The following is a 25278-nucleotide window of genomic DNA, read 5'->3' as shown; positions in this document are numbered from 1 at the left end:
GGGGTTCAAGCCCGTCACCACCAAATATGGAGGATGTGGAAAGGTCAGGGAATGACCACTGCACCGGAGCAATATGGCCTTAGTTGCTAATGCTCCTAAAAAACCAAAATAACAACAAATAATCATATTCAATGGCACTCAGATTTCTAGACAAGATCATATATCTCTATTAGGGATTACTCTGACTTCTAATCTCTTATGGCATATGCACAGCACAAATACTGCTTCCTCTGTATCAAAAAAAAAAAAAAGTTTTAGTTTTTAATCTTAGCATTACTTTTCTTCTAAACAATTCTCACTTTGACCAAATCTCAAATTGGCACTACCATGGATTATTGTGTTGCTCCCAAAACCTCACTCAACCTTCTTGACTCCATTCAAAATAGAACAGTCAGATTAATTAATGACCCATCTCTTATAAAGTCTCTTAACCCTGTCTCATAGACATTCAGCTTCTGTTGCATGCCTTCTCTATAGATACTTCTATCTGCACGGTTCTTCTGAATTGGCATCTGTAATACTCCCACTCTCTTCTAAACCATTCTGTACACATGTCACAAGCAGTTAGCATCCATTCGCTGTCCAACTTCAAACTTACAGAAATAATTTTGCCACCTCCTCATTATACCGTCTACTTCTGTTTTCTGGAACAACTTCTTTTATGTCTTTTTACCACAAATTACAATCTACAGAAATTAAAGTCTAATGTCAACAAGTATTGTTTGTCTTTTCTTAGCCTTCAACCCATGTATGGTGCTAAGTACTATAAGCTCTAATACCTTTTGTGTTTGGAGGTTTCATAAAAAAATATATATCAATAAAAAAAAATAAAAAAATACAGGGTGAAAATAATGCTTTAATTGGCCAGAGTGTTACAACCTGACCGTGAAGTTTAATCTGAAGTTAAGATATTTATTTAGCATTAGCAAAGGTACATGATGCAAGAAAGCAAGCTTATATAGCATCAGCCAAAAAAAAAAAAAAAAAAAAAAACCTTATTTCACCCATCCACTCATTCCAAATGTTTGTCAAGTTCTGCCTTTAATCTATTTAAGCTATCAACTTCTACAATGACAGATGGAAGTTTTTTCCAGCAATCAGCCACCCGCTGGCTAAAGGCAAACTTCTGCACATCTATCCTACAACTGTCTTTCCTCAATTTGAATTTATGCCCTCTCAGGTGATTATTCTGAGCAAGAGGAAGAATCCCATCAGCATTGAGCATGCTCAAACCATTCAAGGCTTTATACACCTCAATCAGATCACCTTGCAGGTGCCTAGTCTCCAGACACTGTAATTTGCAAAATTTAAGCCTTTCTTCGTAAGAGCATCCCTTTGTTCCATTCACTAATCTTGTTGCCCTTCTCTGTACTCGTTCCAAAAGCTCTACATCCTTCTTAAAACGAGGCCTCCAGACCTGTATACAGTACTCAAGGGGTAGCCTGACCATTGCCTTATACAAGGGGATAATCACCTCCTTATCCCTGCTAGAAAAATTGCTGTATATCATTGACAAGACACCATGATCTACTCTTGCAGACCATCTGCACTGCTCAGAAAACTTCATATCTGCCTGCACAATTAGCCCCAGGTCCTTTTCATTCTCTACCACTGTCAGTGTGGTACCACAGAGTTGTTATGTTACTCTGGGATTACTGCTTCCCATATATAGTACTTTACATTTGTCAATGTTAAACTTCATTTGCCACCTCTCAGCCCATCTGCTCAACTTTTCTGGATCCGGTTGCAGCAATGTACTGTCATTAGTGTCATTAACAACCCTGCCAACCCTAGAATCGTCTGCAAACTTGGACATTAAGCCTGATATACCATCATCAATATCATTTATAAATACAGAAAGCAACAGTGGACCCAACTCTGAACCCTGAGGGACTCCACTAATAAAAATTAGTCCACAAAGAGCAGAGTCCATTGATTACCACTCTCTGTCTTCTCCCACTCAACCATCCCCTTATCCATAGCAGCAATTTGCCTCCAATGCCACACTGCTCCAATTTGTGCAGCAGTCTTCCATGTGCAACAGTATCAAAGGCCTTTTTAAGATCCAAATATATGAAATCAAAGTTATGCTTTCCATCCAGTTCCTTTGTGACTACATCATAGTATCTAATCAAATTAGTCAGACAAGACTTCCCCTTAACAAACCCATGCTGTGTCTGAGCTATAACTGAGGTCTTGTCAAGATGATCCTGCAATGCTTCTTTAACCAGTGCCTCCATTAATTTCCCTGGAACAGAAGTTAAACTAACAGGTCTGTAATTACCTGGGTCTCCCTTTCATCATCCTTTGTGGATTATGATCACATTTCCAGTCCATGGGTACCTCCCTGAGTCCAAGGAAGCTGTCATAATTATGGCTAAGGGTTTGCTTAGTTCCTTTGCTGCCTCCTTTAATATAACTGGATAGATTCCATCCACCCCAGGTGCCTTTCTTATGTTTATCTTCAACAATTTCTCCTCCACTTTACTCTCAGTTATTAAAAGATTATCTAGCTAACTGCCAGAGTTGAATACACCTCTGGCATTCCTCTCTCTGAATGACAGAGGTGTATTAAACTCCTCACGTGTGTGAGTGTCGATGCAAAATATTCATTTAGTTTGTTAGCAGGATCATCAATAGTTGACCCATCGATATCAAGTGGACCAATCTGATTCATCCCTTCCTTCTAGAGTTTACGTAAGTAAAGAACTCTTTGCTGTTTTTCTTTGCATCCTTTGCCAAATATTTCTTGTAATCTGCCTTCACCTGCCTAACCTCTTTTGTAACTTGGTTACAGACCAACTTATATCTGTCACAGGCTTCTGTGTCACATGTTAATTTATATGTATCCCATGCATATTTCTTCTCTGTCACATGTCTAATTGGTTCATCTGACATCCATTTAGGTCTAAATCTTGAACAATATTTTTTTGTTGGTATGAAAAGCCTAGTTGCTTCCAAGATTAATTCTTTGAATGCTTCCCATTTTGAATTTGCTGTTGGTAACATCATCAGTTGGTCCTGCCTTATAGAATTTAAATACTGTCTCAAACCACTGTAGTCACCTTTACGAAAGCAAAAACCCTTCCCTTTACCCTTGATGGTAGTTACCTCTTTGAGTAAATCCCACTTCAGTACACTTTGATCACTGCCACCTAGTGATTCTTTTTTCTGCAGATTCTTGATGCATGAAGAATCACTACTGATAATCAGATCAAGAGTATTACTCCCTCTAGTTGCCTCCTGAACATGCTGCTGTAGAAAACAATCATCCAATAAATCCACAAAAGCCTTGCTAGTGTGTGAGTGACCAATCCACAAATTCCAGTCAATATCTGGGAAATTAAAATCCCCCATTATAAGACACTCTAATTTACTGGTCCACTCTATTTCTCTGCACAATTGGTCATTATACTCATCAGATTCATTAGGCCTATAACACACACCCACTCATTTTTCCTTTCCCAGTGCTTATGTCACAACAAACAGACTCAACATTGCATTGTCCACCAACATCAATTTGATGCACTTCCTTAGATTTTATGTGTTTCTTAACTAAGAGCATATCTCCTCCTCCTTTCCTGTCCTGTCTATCCTTTCTGTACACATTGTACTCCCCAAATTCCAGTTCTTCACTGCTTATGTCTGTGTGACACCATGTCTCTTATATCCCAACAATATCTGCCTTTGATGTCTTGGCTAGCACTTCAAGCTCATGAATTTATTAACTATACTCCTAGCATTGTTGTACATGCAAGTATACATGCACCTGTTTCTACTCTTAGTTACCCTAACACAGCCCATGTATTTACTTGTTCCACTATGACTCCCAGCTGTCCTGGAAATTCCCATTGCCTTGCTTTCCAGGCTGCTGCTCAATTGCATTTCTATTGAAATGCAAGAATAGAATAAAATAGAATAGAAATGCAAAAAAAAAAAAAAAAAAAAAAATCAGTAAAAAAAAAAAAAAAAAGAAAGAAAGAAAGAAAGAAAAAAAAAATACAGGGTGAAAATAATGCTGTAATTGGCCAGAGAGTGTTACAACCTGACTCTAAAGTTTAACTGAAAGTTAAGATATTTATTTGTTTAGCCTCTTTATCTCTTATTTAAATAACACATTTAAATGAGTATTGACAATTTCTGCCAAGTAAAGGCAGTACCTATTTATTGCAATAACAAATCATATCACTTTTTTGCTGCTCCTTTTTAAAGAGATCCACCCACTTCCTGAAATAAGCTTTTGATACTGTTTCACATGAGAGATTGCTATACAAATTGAAGCAGCATGACATTAAGAGCAAGTTACTGCTTCTATATACTAAAGGAATTGTTGAGTGGCAAAAGACAGAGGGCAGTTATCAATGAGCATGGCCCTTCATGGACTAATATTATTAGTAAAGTCCAGGATTCATTACTGGATCCCTTACTGTTTTTAAAATTTATTAACAATGTTGATGAAGGCATGTCAAGCTTATTTTCTTAGTTTTCGGTGATATAAAAAGTAACTGTGGGGGGGGGGTTAATGACAGGAATTAAGATATACTGCTACTACATAAGACCTATAAAAATTAAGCAGATAGGTTGAGAAGTGGCAATTGAAGTTTAACATCGATAAATTCAAAGTACTGCAAATGGGCAATCCCAGAATAACTGACTAGGTAGGTAGGTGATACTATACTTAAGTTGGTGGAGAACAAGAGAGATCTTGGAGTTTTCTGAGCATTGCAGAAGGCTGCTAAGACAGCTCATGGGGTTTTGTCAATGATATACAGGAATTTTACCAGCAGGCAGGGACAAGGACTTGATTATCCCATTGTATAAGACAATGGTTAAGCAACATCTTGAGTACTGCATACAGCTCTGGGAGTCTCATTTTAAGAAAGATTTGGGTCTTTTGAAATGGATATAGAGAAGAGCAACCAGATTAATCAAAGACACAAAAGGGTTGCCACAAAATATGTCAGTTCTGCATATTGTAGGGCTTGGAAACTAGACACTGGCAAGGAGATTTGATTGAAGTGTTTAATGCCTTAAATGGAGTGAGTAAATTAAATGTAGATTTAATCCTTACATTTTCTTAGACAACATACATAAAGGACATCAACTTAAATTGAAAAAAGGATGGCTGCAGAATAGAGTGCAAAAATTTGTTTTCATCATGAGGGTAATTGATTGTTAGAACAAAAGTGCCATCTGGTGTGGAATTAGTGTGATTAAATTTAAGGAAGAATTAGACAAATTGTTAGAGGAGATTAACAGATTGGGTGTATAGGTTTTTTTTTTGTGGGCTAATGCTGTATAAGCTTACTTCCTTGCATCATTTGCCACTACTAATACTAAGCTTTTCAAACCTGTATACAATAACACACAATGATGCCTAATGGTTTTTCAGTGGCCACTGAATTATGAAATACAATCCACATAATAGCCTGTTGGGCTACCTCGGAGGTTTTGGGAACAGCCTGACTATCGTGGCATGGATGTCACAAGATTAGAGACAACATCTGTAGATGTTGTTAGCCATGCAGACTGTTGTGCATGGCTAACAACAGTCTGTATGGCTAACACCATTCACCAGTTATGTGCTGGTGAATGGTGGTGATTGAAGACACTGGACATGGATGAGTACAGTGAAGTCTCAAATGTTTGTTCAGAATGGTGGGGAGGGGTTATGTATCTGCAGGGACATTGCAATGATGCACAACTGCTATGGAATGGTCTACTTGACCACTGCATGGCATCTGTGGAACTTTTTGGCCTCTGCACAGGTGCCATTGCAAAGGTAGCTTTGCAGAGGCAACAAAGAATTCCAAATAACAGTCCCTAAGACTGTGGCATTGTTTCTGCCACCCTGGAATGTTTTCATGTAGGCCTTATAGCCTTGTGGTTTGTACCACATGTGCATACTGTTGGCATGGAACAGCAATAAATGGGACTCATTAAAACAACATACATTTTTCCATTTGTTAACTGTCCGCTCTCAGCATTTCTAATACCATGCAAGTTGCAGTTGCTTGTGCAAGGAGGTCAGAAAAGAATGATGATTGGGTCATCAGCTGTTATTCCCATTTTATGGAGTGTCCATTACATTGTCTTGTTGGAATTGAGTAGTGGTCTGTACATCTTGTCATTGTCATCTGCTTGTCTGTCTGCACAAGATGCAACGGGGTGCATGTTGTCCTCTAATTCCCATAGTTTGAATCTTATGGATTATTTACTTCTATACATTGCTAATCCATGTTTTGTGGAACAGCTCATTGCCTGAACAACCTGTAAGATAGATATACCTAAATATTTCCATCCTCTAAATTAATTAGCTCTATTCAGTATTGTCAATTTTTAAAGTAATTAAAACGGCATTTGAAGATAATTCACCTTTAAGCTTCATTAATACTTCTTTAAGTAGAATAAAGGATGACACAAAAACATCATTTTGGATATCTGGTACTGATAATCATTCGTTGTGTCTTCTATGCCAGACATAACCCATTCTCTGATAAAATATATGATTAGTGTGTTTTTATCTCTTTTTTTGTAATTTTATATTGTCACTTTTATTTACTTGAGAATTATATATTCTTTATAATTATTCATTATAGTTGATCTAAGCTCATCATTAAAAAAATTTTTAATTTATCACTAATTTCTGTGTTGAATTAGATTCCATGTTACTGCTGTATGTATTAATGAATAAGATCCTCCTATTCACTGTGATAAATTGCAGTTTATTAAGAGCTCTACTCGACTGTAATGGGAATTATGAAGTATTGGATATACTACAGTCAAGGAAGCCTTTACAGTCATTTTATAGCATTATTACTTTTATATCACTGATCGTTCTTTCTTCAGTGGATTTTATTTTCTTGCCAAATTTGGAATTATGTTAGGAATCATTTATAAAAATAGCATATTATATATGATATATACAAAGAAAATCCAGTGACTTAAACCAACTTGAAACTGCTATTTTCATAGTGTACACTATTTGTGTGAGATAAGATTCATATGATTTTATAATATACAGATTTTATAAATCAAATAAGAAATTCAAGTAATGAACATAATTTTAAATATTGCTATTGTTTTTTATTTTTTTTTTATTTTGACTAATTAGTATACTTTAAATCAGACACAACAATACTTTGTATAGTTTATCCTAGAAGTCCCAGTTCCACTTTTGGCTGACTTTGCTGTCACATATTTAATTTTTTTTTGTCATAATCTTGTTACTAATACTATATACATAAAAACTTAGTTAGAATGGAGAGGGCAATTAATCATGTGGAAAAAGAAATGGAACATTGAAATAGCTATTACAGGTGGACCTCTTAAAGACAGTAGGAATAGGGAACTATTACAGTTAAGCAGCAGTTGCGAGAAATAAAGATGATAGTAATAATAGTGCACGGAAGCCACAAGCTTTTGTTGTACTGGCAAAAAAAAAAAAAAAAAAAAAAAAAAAAAAAAAGAAGATAAGAAAATGCTTCCCTCCTCACACAGGAAACTGTCCAGTTGACCTTTGAATTTATTCAAACTGTCAGCCTCAACTACCTGTGAGGGCAACTTGTTCCATCAATCATTGACTCTCTGTCTAAAAGAAAACTTCCTACAATCTAATCTAAACCTCAACCCATGTAATTTGAATTTATGATCCCCTAGTTCTGGAATTCTTTATAACATTGAGAATTTTGCCTTCATTCATTTTGCTAATCCCTCTCAGTCTTATAAACCGCAGTCAGTTCACCTCTGAGATCCTGTTTGCCATGCTCTGTAGCCCACATAATTGGAATCTTTCCTCAAACGGTCATCCTTCTGCCAATCTCACCATTCAAGTTGCACGTCTTTGGACCCTTCAAGAAGCTCAATATCTTTTTTCAGATGAGGACGCCATACTTGAACACAGTATTCCAAATGTGGTCCTACAATTGCCTTATACAATGGAATTTTGACCTCACTATCTCTACAGGATAATGTTTGATAAATCATCGATAGGACACCATGGGTTTTCTGCTGCCTGTTTACACTGTTCAGAAAACTTCATATCTGCCTATATTGTAACTCAAACATGCCTTTTCTCCTCAATTGTTTTTAATTCAACTCCAAGTGTATCATTTATTTGTGAGTTGCTATTCCCCAAGTGTTGTAAGACCTTGCATTTAGCGGCATTAAAACATAGCACTTCTCTAGCATCTTTGAAGTCTGTTAAAAATTGATGCAACACTTTTCTTTTTGACAGCTAGTTGAATGCACACTGGTTGAGTGCAGGCAACAGATTGAAAATAAGACTAGAACAGGAGTTGGAAATTTGCACTATACATTTCAGATTGACATAAGATTATTTCATTTAATTTACCCAGTAAGTTTTACGACAGATTTAATGTGTTTGTGTTTTAATTTAAAGAAGCTTGGATGCATTTTAAAAATCATTTACTTTTTGCAAACTTCAACAAATAACAGTGAATTATTTAATGTGTGTGTGTTATTATATATTTTCTATCATTATAACAAAATAATTATAGAAAAAAAAAATAGAAAATGATTTTTTTCTCAAAAACCATCCTGCATGAGTGTGCCCAGTGGTTTATTATGGATTGTTAGGAATCTGCTATTGATATATGGCATTAATGCTGTTGTTATAGTTAACAATTAGATATTATATACACATGATTTTACTGTTTTTTTTTTTTATTGTGTATCTGATTTTGTGGAGTGGGTGTAGGTATAATATGGTACATTCCAGGCATTTTTAGCTTAATGATGCTGATTAATAAATTTTAGAGTTGTTAGCAGCAATGCCTACCTAGACAAATCTAAAGTACCTAGAAATTAACAAAAAGGGAAGATAAACTGAGAAAGAAAAGGACGAGGTTCATTCATTTATATGGCCATCTCTCAACTACTCATCAGGAGCTTTGAACAGATAAATGAATGATAGACACCACTGTGTGCGTGTGTGTGTGCGTGTGCTGTATATATATATATATGTGTGTGTATACACTGGTGTTCAAAGAAAGTGCATCACCTAGGAATCTTGCATTTCTGACCCTTTTTTGCAATGTATGTTACATTAATGACTAGCATCACAAATGGAAAAATAAACAAAGGATAGTTATTAATAGTTAAGGCAAAGCTAAATAATATTTGACAGGTGCTCTCAAAATATTCCAAAATGAGTACCATTTGCAACCTTTATACAACAGTTTTGGTAAACATGACAATTGTGGTTGAAATGTTATCAGAAGCCCTCAATTTGCTTGAGTTTATCATTTTAAATGGAAAACAAAATGAAATGTTCACTAGGTGCAAACTAATATTTAGTTGAACCTAATATTTAGTTGGAATGGTGTGCTGCTGTCATCAGGGCCTCTGGCCCTGATGACAGCAGCACACCGTTGAGGCATTGACAAGATCAATTTCTGAATATAATCAACTGATAGTTCGTGGTTCCAAACATGAATTGAATTATGGCTTCCTGAAATTCATGAAGGGTCTTTGGTTTCTTTATGGCAACTGCAGATTCCACACAATGCCAACAGTTCTCTATAGGATTCAAGTCCAGGCTAAGAATTTGAGTCTTTTCTCAAAAGAATTGTAGCTAAGAATTGTAATGGGCCATTCTTCCGACCATTTTTTCACCTGTAACAAATGTAAACACATTACTGTCAAACCTCTAATGCAGAAATGAAGCAAAGGTAACTACAGAAGTGCCTACTTACACTTTTTGCCAGATGACAAGGAGCAGAGTCATCCTGAAAGATGCAGTTACTTGACAGGTTGAAATGGTCTCTAATGGTTGGCAGCAATTTACCTTCCAATATAGTCAGGTATCCATTGGCAGCCAGACGGAACCTTTTAAAAACTGCAGGTGACCTACTCCATGATAAATGCACCCCCATATCATTTGCCTGGTAGAGAATTTCACTGTAGACAACATACAGTCTGGATGCAACCACGTCTACGGCAAATCATTTTTCTCCTATCAGAGCTATTCAGGTTGAATTTCTTCTCATTCAAGAAAAATAACTGACTTAAAATTGCTCGAGGGGTCCATTTGACATGCTCCTTACACCAAATTAGCATTAGCATTAGTAGAAGCATATGATACAAGAAAGAAAGCAAGCTTATGCAGCATCATCTAGAAAAAAAAAAAAAAAAAACTTCACCCCTCCGTTCGTTTGAAATACCTGTCCAGCTGAGCCTTAAATTTATTTAGGCTCTCAACTTCCACAACAAGGGATGGAAGTCTGTTCCATCAACCAACTACCCACTGGCTAAAGGCAAATTTCCAAACATCTATCCTACATCTGTCTTTCCTCAATTTGAATTTATGCTCTCTCAGGTTAATATTCTGAGCAAGAGGCAGAATCCCATCAGAATTGAACATGCTCAAACCATTCAAGGCTTTATACACCTCTATCAGATCACCTTGCCGGTGCCTAGTCTCCAGACACTGTAATTTGCAAAACTTAAGCCTTTCTTCGTAAGAGCAACCCATTGTTCCATTCACTAACCTTGTTGCGCTTCTCTCTACTCGTTCCAGCAGCTCTACATCCTTCTTGAAATGAGGTCTCCAGACCTGTATACAGTACTCACGGTGTGGCCTGACCATTGCCTTATAGCATTAGCATTAGTAGAGGCATATGATGCAAGAAAGCAAGCTTATTCAGCATCAGCCAAAAAAAAAAAAAAAAAAAAACCCTCTCCCATTTCACCCCTCCGTTCGTTCGAAATACCTGTCCAGTTGAGCTTTAAATTTGTTTAGGCTATCAACTTCAACAACAAGTGATGGAAGTCGGTTCCACCAACCAACCACCCGCTGGCCAAAGGCAAATTTCCGCACATCTATCCGACATCCGTCCTTCCTCAATTTGAATTTATGCCCTCTGAGGTGATTATTCTGAGAAAGATGAAGAATCCCATTGGCATTGAGCATGCTCAAACCATTCAAAGCCTTATACACCTCTATCAGATCACCTCGCCGGTGCCTAGTCTCCAGACTCTGTAATTTGCAAAACTTAAGCCTTTCTTCGTAAGAGCAACCCTTTGTTCCATTTACTAATCTTGTTGCCCTTCTCTGTACCCGTTCCAGCAGCTCTACATCCTTCTTGAAATGAGGCCTCCAGACCTGTATACAGTACTCAAGATGTGGCCTAACCATTGCCTTATACAAGGGAATAATCACCTCCTTATCCCTGCTAGAAAAATTCCTGTATATCATTGACAAGACACCATGAGCTACTCTTGCAGCTCGTGTGCACTGCTCAGAGAACTTCATATCTGCCTGCACAATTACCCCCAGGTCCTTTTCATTCTCCACTACTGTCAGTGTAGTACCGCAGAGTTGATACATTGCTCTGGGGTTACTGTTACCCATATGTAGTACTTTACATTTGTCAATGTTAAACTTCATTTGCCACCTCTCAGCCCATCTGTTCAACCTTTCCAGATCCTGTTGCAGCAGCATAGCGTCAGTAGTGTCCTTAACGACCCTGCCAACCTTTGTATCATCTGCAAACTTAGACATTAAACTTGATATCCCATCATCAGTATCATTCATAAACACCGAAAACAACAATGGACCCAACACTGAACCTTGAGGAACTCTACTAATAACATTAGTCCACGTTGAGCAGTGTCCATTGATTACCACTCTCTGTCTTCTGCCACTCAACCATCCCCTTATCCATAGCAGCAATTTGCCTCCAATGCCACACTGCTCCAATTTGTGCAGCAGTCTTCCATGTGCAACAGTATCAAAAGCCTTTCTAAGATCCAAATATATAATATCAAAGTTATTCCCTGCATCCAGTTCTTTTGTGACTACATCATAGTATCCAATCAAATTGGTCAGGCAAGACCTGCCCTTAACAAAACCATGCTGCGTCTGAGCTATAACGGAATTCTTGTCTAGATGATCCTGCAGTGCTTCTTTAACCAGTGCCTCCATTAATTTACCTGGAACAGAAGTTAAACTAACAGGTCTATAATTACTTGTGTCAGCCTTTGATCCTCCTTTGTGAATTGGGGTTACATTTGCACATCTCCAGTCTATGGGTACCTCCCCTGAGTCCAAAGAAGCTCTCATAATTATGGCTAGGGGTTTGCATACTTCCTTTGCTGCCTCCTTTAATATAACTGGATAGATCCCATCCACCCCAGGTGCCTTTTTTATGTTTATCCTCAACAATCTCTCCTCCACTTTCCTCTCAGTTATTACAAAATCATCCAGCTCACTGCCAATGTTTACTTTACCTACATCATTCTCCTTCCTGAATAACTCCTCATGCGTGAATGTAGATGCAAAATACTCGTTTAGATTGTTAGCCACCTGAGCAGGATCCTCAACTGTTGAACCATCAATATCCAGTGGACCAATCTGATTCATCCCTTTCCTTCTCGAGTTCAAGTATGTAAAGAACTCCTTTCTGTTTTTCTTTGCATCCTTTGCCAAGGATTTTTCGTAGTCTGCCTTTGCCTGCCTAATCTCCTTTGTGACTTGGTTACAGACCAACTTATATCTATCATAGGCTTCCATGTCACCCATTAATTTGTATGTATCCCATGCATTTTTCTTCTCTGCCACATGTCTCATTAGTCCATCTGACAACCATTTAGGCCTAAACCTTGAACAATATTTCTTAGTTGGTATGTAAAGCCTGGTAGCCACCAAGATTAGTTCCTTGAATGCTTCCCATTTTGAGTTTGCTGTTGGTAACATCATCAGTTGGTCCCACTGTATAGAATTTAAATACTGTCTCAGACCATCATAGTCGCCTTTACGAAAACAAAAACCCTTCCCTTTACCTCTGATGGTAGTTACCTCCTTGAGTAAATCCCACTTCAACACACTGTGATCACTGCCACCTAGTGGTTCATTTATCTGCAGGTTCTTAATGCATGAAGAATCACTACTGATAATCAGATCAAGAGTATTGCTCCCTCTTGTTGCCTCCCGAACATGCTGATGTAGAAAACAATCATCCAATAAATCCACAAAAGCCTTGCTAGTGTGCGAGTGACCAACCCACAAATTCCAGTCAATATCTGGGAAATTAAAATCCCCCATTATAAGACTCTCTGATTTACTGGCCCACTCTATTTCCCTGTACAGTTCTTTATTATACTCATCAGAGTCATTAGGCCTATAGCACACTCCTACTCTCAATTTTGATTTCCCTATGCTTATGTCACACCAAACTGACTCGACACTGCCCTGTCCAGCGATGTCAACTGGCTTCACTTCCTTTGACTTTATGTGTTTCTTAATTAATAGCATAACCCCTCCTCCCCTCCTGTCCTGTCTATCCTTTCTATATACATTGTATTCCCCAAATTCCAGTTCCGCATTACTTATATCTGTGCGACACCACGTCTCTGATATCCCAACAATATCTGCCTTTGATGTTTTGAGCAATACCTCAAATTCATCAAATTTATTTACCAAACTCCTAGCATTGGTGTACACGCAGGTATACATGCACCTGTTTCTATTCTTAGCTACCCTAACACAACCCATGTGTTTACTTGTAACGCAATGACTACCAGCAGTCTCTGAAATATCCTGCATCTTGTTTTTCAGACTTCTGCTCATTTGAATAGAAGCAGTGCAAGAATCACTTCCACCTCTGCCAGTGGCTACTGTTAATCTATTAGTCCTTGTATCTCCCCCAACTAGCAGTTTTCCGACCCACCTAACACTGCCTCGACAGCATCAGCAAAAATTCTTGCACCCTTTCTATTTAAGTGTATCCCATCCCTGTAGAAGCAATCTCTCCTGTTAACAAGTACAGTCCAGGCTGAAAAAAATTCTACCCCTTGAGCCTTGCACAATCCCTCCAGGGCCGAATTGATCGACAAGGCTCTCATCATATACTCCCTCCTATCGTGTCTGGGCAGAATTGCAGACACTTTCAAGTTCAACCCTAATTCACGGCTTTTTTTCAACAGTGACCTGTACTTGCTAAGTAATTCCGCCGGTCTCCTACTCTTAATATCATTAGTGCCAACGTGTACAACTATATCACCTTTTGTGCCCTTAAAAGATGATATCCGCTCTACAACGTCATCAACCTTTGCCCCTGGCAGACATACCCTGGTCCTATTCCACCTATCCTTTTTACAAAGCATGTTCCCCGTTTCCCTGACAATAGAGTCACCAACAACTACTAGTTCCTGTGGGACCAGCGCATTCTGCCTAGGGGGCTGCCCCTGTGTTGCCTGATGACCAAGTGCAAGCTCTGGCGTTGATGTGGGCAGCTGAGAGCTTGATGGGCCCCCCGACTGCTCCGCAAACATCAAGCAAACAGTGCATTTTAATAGACTGTGATTCAGAGGGCAACTGCCCCCCTCAGTTCTCCCCTGAACCACAGCACTCCCATTAGCTTGAGCCTTTTGCTTTGCTGCTCTGGTCAGAGTCATGATTCCAATTTAATTCAATAAAATTTAAAACAAAAATTAAATCCTTAAGTTATATCCCAAAACAGTTATGTTATATATATATATATATTTTTTTTTTTTTTTTTTCGGTATCTAGTGTTCCCTTTATACAACTTCCGTATCACGTGTACCACTATAGTTATGTATTACTTATTTGTTACGATTAAGTCGTTATATATATATATATATATAGAGTTAAAAATACAATTTAACTGACAATAAAGTTTATCAAGATTAATAGATTTACTGATTAATTGACAATATTATATTATGCAGTATACTACACTAAGCTTATGCTATCGTGTAAAAATGGCGGGAATTCACGAACGGTATTTCTACGGACTCGTAAGTATTGATTAGCTTCGAAATCTCGCTATCTCAATTTAGAATAAACTAAGGATCCTGACTAGATCTATAATCTACTTATAGAAGATAATTTGATGTTACAATTGGTTAATAAATCGACTAAATTTGGTTAAAAGACCTCTCGTTCAATTTGTGACACGTGGATTTGATACCGTTACCGATACTAAGTAATATCTACGAAATCTCTGTCTAATTTAAACTTTAAACTAAGTATCGTAACTAGGATTATAAAGCTACTCTAGAAAATAAGTTAATATGACAATTTAAACTAATAAAGCAGAAAATAAATCAGGAAAAACTTCTCTGTTTGAAGAGCTTTAAGGAGCAATGTCTGCCCAGGCTAACCTCGCACCCAGACTTAAATTTCTTTGTGTGAAAACTCAAGGGAATAAGCACCTCCTTATCCCTGCTAGAAAAATTCCTGTATATCATTGATAAGACACCATGAGCTACTCTTGCAGCCCATCTGCACTGCTCAGAAAACTTAATATCTGCCTGCACAATTACCCCCAGTTCCTTTTCATTCACTACCACTGTCAATGTAGTACCACAGAGTTGATACGTTGATCTGGAGTTGCTGTTTCCCATATGTAGTACTTTACATTTTTCAATGTTAAACTTCATTTGCCACCTCTCAGCCCATCTGCTCAACCTTTCCAGATCCTGTTGCAGCAGCATAGCATCAATAGTGTCCTTAACAACCCTGCCAACTTTTGTATCATTTGCAAACTTGGACATTAAGCTTGATATACCATCATCAATATTATTTATAAATATAGAAAACAATAATAGACCCAATACTGAATCCTGAGGGACTCCACTGATAACATTAGTCCTCGATGAGCAGTGTCCATTGATTACCACCCTGTCGTCTCCCCCTCAACCACCCCTTTATCCATAGCAGCAATTTGCCTCCAATGCCAAACTGCTCCAATTTGTGCAGCAGTCTTCCATGTGCAACAGTATCAAAAGCCTTTCTAAGATCCAAGTATATAACATCAAAGTTATTCCCTGCATCCAGTTCTTTTGTGACTGCATCATAGTATCCAATCAAGTTGGTCAGGCAAGACTTCCCCTTAACAAAACCATGTTGTGTCCGAGCTATCACTGAAGTCTTGTCTAGATGGTCCTCCAGTGCTTCTTTAACCAGTGCCTCCATTAATATTCCTGGAACAGAAGTTAAACTCACGGGTCTATAATTACTTGTGTCAGCCTTTGATCCTCCTTTGTGAATTGGGGTCACATTTGGACATCTCCAGTCTATGGGTACCTCCCCTGTGTCCAAGGAAGCTCTCATAATTATGGCTAAGGGTTTGCTTACTTCCTTTGCTGCCTCCTTTAATATAACTGGATAGATCCCATCCACCCCAGGTGCCTTTCTTGTGTTTATCTTCAACAATTTCTCCTCCACTTTACTCTCAGTTATTACAAGATTATCTAGCTTACTGCCAGAGTTAAATACACCTCTGGCATTCCCCTCGCTGAATAACTCCTTGTGTGTGAATGTCAATGCAAAATATTCATTTAGTTTGTTAGCTACCTGAGCAGGATCATCAACAGTTGAACCATCGATATCAAGTGGACCAATCTGATTCATCCCCTTCCTTCTAGAGTTTACATAAGTAAAGAACTCTTTGCTGTTTGTCTTTGCATCCCTTGACAAAGATTTCTCGTAATCTGCCTTCGCCTGCCTAACCTCCTTTGTAACTTGGTTACAGATCAACTTATATCTATCATTGGCTTCTGTGTCACGTGTTAATTTATATGTATCCCAAGCATTTTTCTTCTCTGCCATATGTCTCATTAGTTCATCTGACATCCATTTAGGCCTAAACCTTGAACAATATTTCTTAGTTGGCATGTAAAGCCTAGTAGCTTCCAAGATAAGTTCTTTGAATGCTTCCCATTTTGAATTTGCTGTTGGTAACATCATCAGTTGGTCCCACTGTATAGAATTTAAATACTGTCTCAGACCATCGTAGTTGCCTTTACGAAAGCAGCAACCCTTCCCTTTACCCTTTATGGTAGCTACCTCTTTGAGTAAATCCCACTTCAGCACACTGTGATCACTGCCACCTAGTGGGTCCCTTATCTGCAGATTCTTAATGCATGAAGGATCACTACTTATAATCAAATCAAGAGTATTACTCCCTCTAGTTGCCTCCCGAACATGCTGATGTAGAAAACAATCATCCAATAAAATCTACAAAAGCCTTGCTAGTGTGCGAGTGACCAACCCACAAATACCAGTCAATACCTGGGAAATTAAAATCCCCCATATAAGACTCTCTGATTTACTGGCCCACCCTATTTCCCTGTACAGTTTCGTATTATACTCATCAGAGTCATTAGGCCTATAGCACACCCCTACTCTCAATTTTGATCTCCTAGTGCTTATGTCACACCAAACTGACTTGACACTGCACTGTCCAGCGATGTCGACTGGCTTCACTTTCTTGGATTTTGTTTCTTAACTAATAGCATAACCCCTCCTCCCTTCCTGTCCTGTCTATCCTTTCTGTAGACGTTGTACTCCCCAAATTCCAGTTCTGCATTCCTTATATCTGTGTGATACCACGTCTCTGATATCCCAACAATATCCGCCTTTGATGCTTTGAGCAATACCTCAAATTCAACAAATTAATTTACCAAACTCTTAGCATTGATGTACACGCAAGTATACATGCATCTGTTCTTTTTCTTAGCTACCCTAACACAACCCATGTGTTTACTTGTACTGCAATGACTCCCAGCAGTCTCTGAAATATCCTGCATCTTGTTTTCCAGGCTTCTGCTCATTCCAATAGAAGCAGTGCAAGAATCAATTTCACCTCTGCCAGTGGCTACTGTTAATCTATTAATCTTTGTAGTCTATTATTAATCGAGCCTTTTTCATTTTTTGAGTGAGGAGGGGCTTCTTCTTAGGACGACAGGCTACAAGTCCATTTAGGGCATCTCCGTAGCCAGGTGGGCAACAGCAGTGCGTAGTTACATGCTTCTTGATTAGAAATGCACCCCCGTATCGTTTGGCTGATAGGGAATTTCATTGTAGACAACATGCAGTCTGGATGGTATTCTTCACCATGGCTACGGCAAATTGTTTTTCTCCTATCAGAGCTATTCAGGTTGAATTTCTTCTCATCCTAGAAAATAACTGACTTCAAATTGCTTGGTGGGTCGATTTGACATGCTCCTTACACAAGATTAATTGGGGCTTTTTCATTTTTTGAGTGAGGAGGGGCTTCTTAGGATGACAGGCTACGAGTCCATTGAGGGCGTCTCTGTAGCCAGGTGGACAGGAGCAGCAGCACGTAGCACATGCTTCTTGATTAGACCAGGGTTCGAGCCTGTGACCACCAAATATGGAGGATGCGGAAAGGTCAGGGAATGGCCACCACATATCCCCAGTGCAATATGGCCTTAGTTGCTAATGCTCCTAAAAACCAAATAACAACAACAAGTCCATTTTTGAAGAGGTGTCTTCCGACTGTTACTCTACTTGCTACCACTCCTGTATGTTCTTCCCATTCTCTTTTCAGCTCAGACAAAGAAGCTTTACAGTTTTTAAGGCATATACGCTTCAGAAGGTAGTCCTGTTTTGGCATGCAGACTAGTTTGCATCCGGTTCCTTTTTTCCTCTCAGCAGAACCGATATTGTTGAGTTTGGAAATAAATCTACTCACTGTCGACTGATTATGAGACACTCGATAAGCAATATGATGGGAAAAACATCCTCACGTAAAGCAACAATAGTACTCTTTCTTCATGGGGTCAACTGGATGTAACTCGCCATCCTAACACAAGCAAGGAATGACTGCAACTCTTGCAGAGCATGCTTATACAGCTGATGAAATATTACATCATCACCTATGCATCATCATTAATCTTATCTGATGCAATGTGTAAGAAATATTGCTATATACTTACGTTATTCGGACAACAATTACAATTTTAAGGGGTGATGCACTTTCTTTGAACACCAGTGTGTGTGTGTGTGTGTGTGTGTGTGTGTGTGTGTGTGTGTGTGTGTGTGTTCAAAGAGATTATTTGCTTAAGTAATTTTTTTTAAAAATAAAAATATATTTGTTCAAAATTACTTGCCTATCTTGTGCAGGCTGCAAAGATAGAGCTAGTATGTATATATTTTGCATTGGTTTATCTAAACGTGTGTTGTTTCCATAAGCAGTCCAATGCATTAATAGCTCAGTGTTGAAAAATCTTAGAGGAAGGACAGTGAAGAGAATATGATTGAAAAAAATACAGTTGATGCTCAGCTAATCAGTACAATACAAGGGCAGGACTGTCTATTGCTGCCCTAAGTACTTTCCTAATTTCACCTCCCATTAGCTATATAGCCAGCCATGGACTGCTTATGGAGACAACACACACACGTGTATATACACGTGTGTGTGTATATATATTACGCGTGGCACCTCCATAGCCAGGTGGGCAGGAGCAGCAGTGCATAGCACACGCTTCTTGATTAAACCGGGGTTCGAGTCCATGACCACCAAATACGGAGGATGTGGTAAGGTCAGGAAATGACCACCGCATATCCCCCGAGCAATATGGCCTTAGTTGCTAATGCTCATAAAACCAAATAATATGTGTGTGTTTGTATGTATATATATACGTGTCTGTCTGTATGTATGCGTGCACGTGTGTGTCTGTATGTATGCGTGCACGTGTGTGTGTCTGTATGTATGCGTGCACGTGTGTGTGTCTGTATGTATGCGTGCACGTGTGTGTGTGTCTGTATGTATGCGTGCACGTGTGTGTGTGTCTGTATGTATGCGTGCACGTGTGTGTGTGTCTGTATGTATGCGTGCACGTGTGTGTGTGTGTGTGTCTGTATGTATGCGTGCACGTGTGTGTGTGTGTGTGTGTCTGTATGTATGCGTGCACGTGTGTGTGTCTGTCTGTATGCGTGCACGTGTGTGTGTCTGTCTGTATGCGTGCACGTGTGTGTGTCTGTCTGTATGCGTGCACGTGTGTGTGTCTGTCTGTATGCGTGCACGTGTGTGTGTCTGTCTGTATGCGTGCACGTGTGTGTGTCTGTCTGTATGCGTGCACGTGTGTGTGTCTGTCTGTATGCGTGCACGTGTGTCTGTCTGTATGTATGCGTGCACGTGTGTCTGTCTGTATGTATGCGTGCACGTGTGTCTGTCTGTATGTATGCGTGCACGTGTGTCTGTCTGTATGTATGCGTGCACGTGTGTCTGTCTGTCTGTATGCGTGCACGTGTGTCTGTCTGTCTGTATGCGTGCACGTGTGTGTGTCTGTCTGTATGCGTGCACGTGTGTCTGTCTGTATGTATGCGTGCACGTGTGTCTGTCTGTATGTATGCGTGCACGTGTGTGTGTGTCTGTATGTATGCGTGCACGTGTGTGTGTGTCTGTATGTATGCGTGCACGTGTGTGTGTCTGTCTGTATGCGTGCACGTGTGTCTGTCTGTCTGTATGCGTGCACGTGTGTCTGTCTGTATGCATGCGTGCACGTGTGTCTGTCTGTATGCATGCGTGCACGTGTGTCTGTCTGTATGCATGCGTGCACGTGTGTCTGTCTGTATGCATGCGTGCACGTGTGTCTGTCTGTATGCATGCGTGCACGTGTGTCTGTCTGTATGCATGCGTGCACGTGTGTCTGTCTGTATGCATGCGTGCACGTGTGTCTGTCTGTATGCATGCGTGCACGTGTGTCTGTCTGTATGCATGCGTGCACGTGTGTCTGTCTGTATGCATGCGTGCACGTGTGTCTGTCTGTATGCATGCGTGCACGTGTGTCTGTCTGTATGCATGCGTGCACGTGTGTCTGTCTGTATGCATGCGTGCACGTGTGTCTGTCTGTATGCATGCGTGCACGTGTGTCTGTCTGTATGCATGCGTGCACGTGTGTCTGTCTGTATGCATGCGTGCACGTGTCTGTCTGTATGCATGCGTGCACGTACGTCTGTACGTGCGTGTATGTGTATATATATATATGTGTGTATAAAAATAGGGGAAAAAATTTTTTTTTCTCAAAAACCATACTGCATAAGAGTGGGCAGTGGTTTATTATAGATTGTTAGGAATGTGCTATTGATATGTGGCATTAATGCTATTGCCACATATCAATAGCTGACAGGTCACCTGACAGTCAGCACCGTTACTCATACGCTTATCTAAAATATTTGTCTATATATATGAGATATTTATTTTTATTTCAAACTATAAAACTTGAGAAAAAGGTGTAACCATAACCTACAAAGGGCACTAACCATCTCAATATATAGCTAAGTTATACTAATTCCAATATTAACTAAATAAACAATTAATATAATAATCAATATTACCATAATATCGCTGAATAAGGCTTACATTGAAAGGCATGTCAACAGAGGCTTGTGACTCTTAATTGCCATCAATAACAACATGAGCTATCTGTTTCTGCTAGTTACATGCCAGCCTTATCATATTCATATTTCATATATACTAAATATAGTATACATAATAGCTTTAAGATTAAATTTAAGTTTAAATTTTTGTTAGCTAAAAGAGCTAATGCAACCGATATAAATATGAAACTTGTAATAAAAAATTAAATGTCAGACTGGCAAAATATAACTGCTAGACCTAGAGATAGCCAAACTCTTAAACATTAATGGAATATTTACACAAATATTTCTGTTTCTGTCGCAAAATGGACAGGAGGAAAGAATAGTGAGGGCATAAGCCCAAAATTAGGCAAAAGGAATAGGCAACAAGTACAGCAATATTACCTCACTCACTCAAATTACTCTAATATATTTTGAGGCATAAGTACAAGAGGTAGATATCATAAAGATAAAAGTAGAGGTAAAGACTGCAAACTACTTCAGAAAATTACCAGGGGTGTAAATCCCCATCCCTTAGCAGGGTTCCTGGTAATTCATTGTGTAAAGAAACTTGTACTAATCCAATTAAGATTGAAGGACTCTAAAATAGCATTAAGGTTAAAGTTAAATGCCATAATAATAGAAAAGCAAGCCAAACTTACAGAACACACACACACACACACACACACACACACACACACACACACACACACACACACGTTTGTGTGTACAGTGGTGGACAAAAAACTGCATCACCTTAAAAAAGTAAAATTTGAAGTGAAACATAAGATATTGTTTGATTACAGTCATTTTGTTTGTCGCAAAGCAAAGGTATTGTGTCAGATAACACTTCTATTCCATCAGACAGTAATTGCAAGATATTCCATCAGCCATTTCTATAAATATGGCATTGGAAGGGTATTGTCACACATTGCATGAACACTGCATGATAGGTCAGCCACATGATAGGCTGCATGATAGCAGGTAGCTATTATGTAGTGTTCATAATAGGTCAGCATGTAGGTCAGTGTTCCTGACCTACCTGCATGATAGGTCAGCCACAAGGGACTCACATAGGTTCAGTTGTCTCCGGATATTCACTTAACGACATGTGACTATTAATTCTGGGGATTTCAAAAGAAGTTGGCTCTACAGAATGTTATATCAGTGCAGGTTGTAACTTTTTTATTGGCCAGGTGTTATTTATATGGATGCATTCCTGAAAACAGCAGATTCATATTATTCTGTGATGGGTGGTTTGTGTGGCTGTGCCAAGTTTTGTATTATAATGTAAAATTTACTGGAATATCTGGAATATCTCCATTAATTCCTCTCTCTGTATCAGTGCAAACTTGGGGGTGGGACTTCTTAGCTAATATTACATAACTCTTTATAACATTGCTTTATTATGCTTAACTTGGTCCTGATTTCTGAAATGACTTAGAATTAACTTGAGCAGAGGTAAATAATTTGTGGTTTGCTTATTAATTTTAGACAATGCATGTGCTATGTTGATGGAATATTTTTTGGGATTATTTACTTTACAGTTATTTGATGAGCTCCCCATGGTGTGGGGAAGCCTGGTGCTTGTCTATGCTTTGTAAGTAACCTTCACTTATTAACCTTGTGTGTATATTTGTTGCATTCCCTTTTCCATGCTAACTAACATTTTAATGATGATTTTTAATAAGTTTATATTGAATTTAGTAAAAAATGCTTGAAGAATACAGATATAATCTCATACTTTCATTTCAATTAGCATTTGATTTATGTCTTAAAAGTTATACCAGAATAATTCCAGATATTATCAGATACATTCTATCTATTTATTATAGATAGAATATGCTACATTATAATGAATTCAAAATTATAATAATATAAATATCTGCAAGTAATGTTGAAAATTTCCCCCCCCTCTCCTAATATCAGCCATTTCTATAAATATGGCATCAGTACATTCAAAGCATTGATTTATAAAGTTAAGAAGCACTCTAAAACTCTTATTGAAATATGGCATTCGATGAAGTTTCTGGGTGTATTCTGGAGTTTTTCTTAAAAACAGGAATCAGTATTAGCTTTAAACCAACTATACACTTCAAACTGTACTACCACTAGTACAGGTTTTAGAAATAAAACTTGTCTTGGCTAAATAACATTCTCCAGTCAAACAAGACAGTTTCCTGTTAATTAGTAACTAAACTATTAAAATAAGTTTCAAAAGATTGCATGACCCCATCACAGTGTAATTCAGTCAGAAAATAAAAACAAACAAAAATAACTTAATTTTTGTTAAAATAACTGCACCTTAACCCACATTATTTGTATCACCCTGTACAAATTAATTAAATAGAATTAGCAGTAAAAGTAAATTGTAAATGGATGTACTTGAACATCACATATTTCTGGATGATTTCTTTACCAGTGCAAGTAAAACGCATACCAACTAAACAAAACCAACAAAGGCGTAGAGGTGGGCTGTCCTCAAATACAGTAGGCCGGAGTATATGATGAGTCACATAGTGACTCTGGAAGAGGAGTGGATGGTCAGATGGTCAACAGTTATCCTAGGAGAATTGTGACATCACTAGTTTAGTAATCAGTTATGGATTGAGAGATGAACTGGCTGGAATCAGAGAAGCTACTCAGGTGGGGAGTCAGTCATAATTTCGTATTTTCATAAGCATTCTGATTTTCAGCAATCCTAACATTGTAAGTGATATTTGAAAATTTCTGAAATTCCACTTCTTATTTGGGATTTGAACTGCCCAGAGCATTAGGAATAATTTCCTTTTTTGATATTGTGACTTTCACATGTATTTTACTACTCTACTCTGTTCAAATACATTTAACAGTCCATTTTACAATGGACTTCTCAGTATTGTGGACATGACATTTTTCATTTTATTATTAGTATTAGTTGCAAATGATACAAGAAAGCAAGCTTATACAGTATCAGCCAAAAAAAAGAAAAGAAAGCTATCACTTCCTGTTTCACCTTTCCATCTCAACTAACAGTTTATCTAGTTTCTCCTTGAATTTATTCTAACTACCCACCTCTACTACAATCCCAGATTGGAGTTTGTTCCAGTGATCAACCACCTGAATCAACTTTCGCTGAAGGAAAATTTATGCAATTCCAACTTGCAATCATCCTTCATCAATTTGAATTTTTTTGAATTTATGCCCCCTCATTTGTTGAACACAACAAAGAGTCAGTAGAAGGAACAATTCCACTAGCATTGAGCTTACTCAGTTCATTCAACGCCTTAAACACCTCAGTCATATCTCCTCACAGCCTAATCTTCAGACACTTCAGTTTGCAAAACTGAAGCCTTTCCTAGTAAGAACACCCTTTTTCTCTCCTTGCAAATCTTGTTGCTCTTCTCTGCACCCATTTCAACAGATCCACATCCTTTTTAAAATGAGGCTTCGAGACCTGTATGCGGTAATCAAGATGTGACTTAACCACTGCCTTATGCAATGGGATAATCACCTCCTTATTTCTGCTTGCAAAATCCTTCATATCATTGTCAAAACCCCATGAGCTATCCTAGCAGCCTGTCTGCACTGCTCAGAGATCGTCATATATGACTGCACAATTACCTCATGTCTTCTTCATTCTCCACTGCTGTTATGCTCTCCATATGAAATACCTCTTCATATGCTCCTTGCATTTGTCAATGTTAATTTCAGTTACCACTTCTCAGGTGATCTGCTTAATTTGTCTACATCTTATTACAGCAGTATATCATGATTAACTATCCTGCCAACTTTCATATCATCTGCAGACTTAGACATTAAACCTTATATACCTTTATCAGTATCGTTAATAAATACAGTCAGTCCTCGTATAGCATGATAGTTGTGTTCCTAGAAACCCTCTTGCAATATAAACAACAGGCTCTATCGGAAAAATAGGGTTATGTGCCGACCACCAAGATTGAACACACATTTGTAACCGAAACATTACCAAACACAATAAATAATCGTAATAAAATACTTACGTATTTTATTGCGACTATTACGTAATAAAATATTGCTAATGCTTTTGCTTCTATCATAAGCAAACTTGTTTTTTGTTTGATTTTCTATCCAAACAGATGACAGCCGTTCCATCTCTTCCA

At 38.3% G+C, this 25278-nt stretch overlaps 1 protein-coding gene across 1 annotated transcript in view; it reads left to right on the top strand.

Moving 5' to 3' along the window:
- Positions 1-25278, top strand: part of LOC150084194 (alkaline ceramidase 3-like) — a 102854-nt gene that overhangs the window by 28229 nt on the left and 49347 nt on the right. Inside the window, exon 4 of the mRNA XM_090376154.1 lies at positions 22702-22754. Coding sequence (XP_090232280.1) covers positions 22702-22754 — 53 coding nt within the window. The remainder of the gene's footprint in view (positions 1-22701; positions 22755-25278) is intronic.

Source organism: Mastigoproctus giganteus, chromosome 6 (genome assembly GCF_048544385.1).
Source record: "Mastigoproctus giganteus isolate SK-2022 chromosome 6, ASM4854438v1, whole genome shotgun sequence".
Taxonomy (NCBI): Eukaryota; Metazoa; Arthropoda; class Arachnida; order Uropygi; family Thelyphonidae; genus Mastigoproctus; species Mastigoproctus giganteus.
This window is presented reverse-complemented; position numbering and strand designations above follow the sequence as displayed.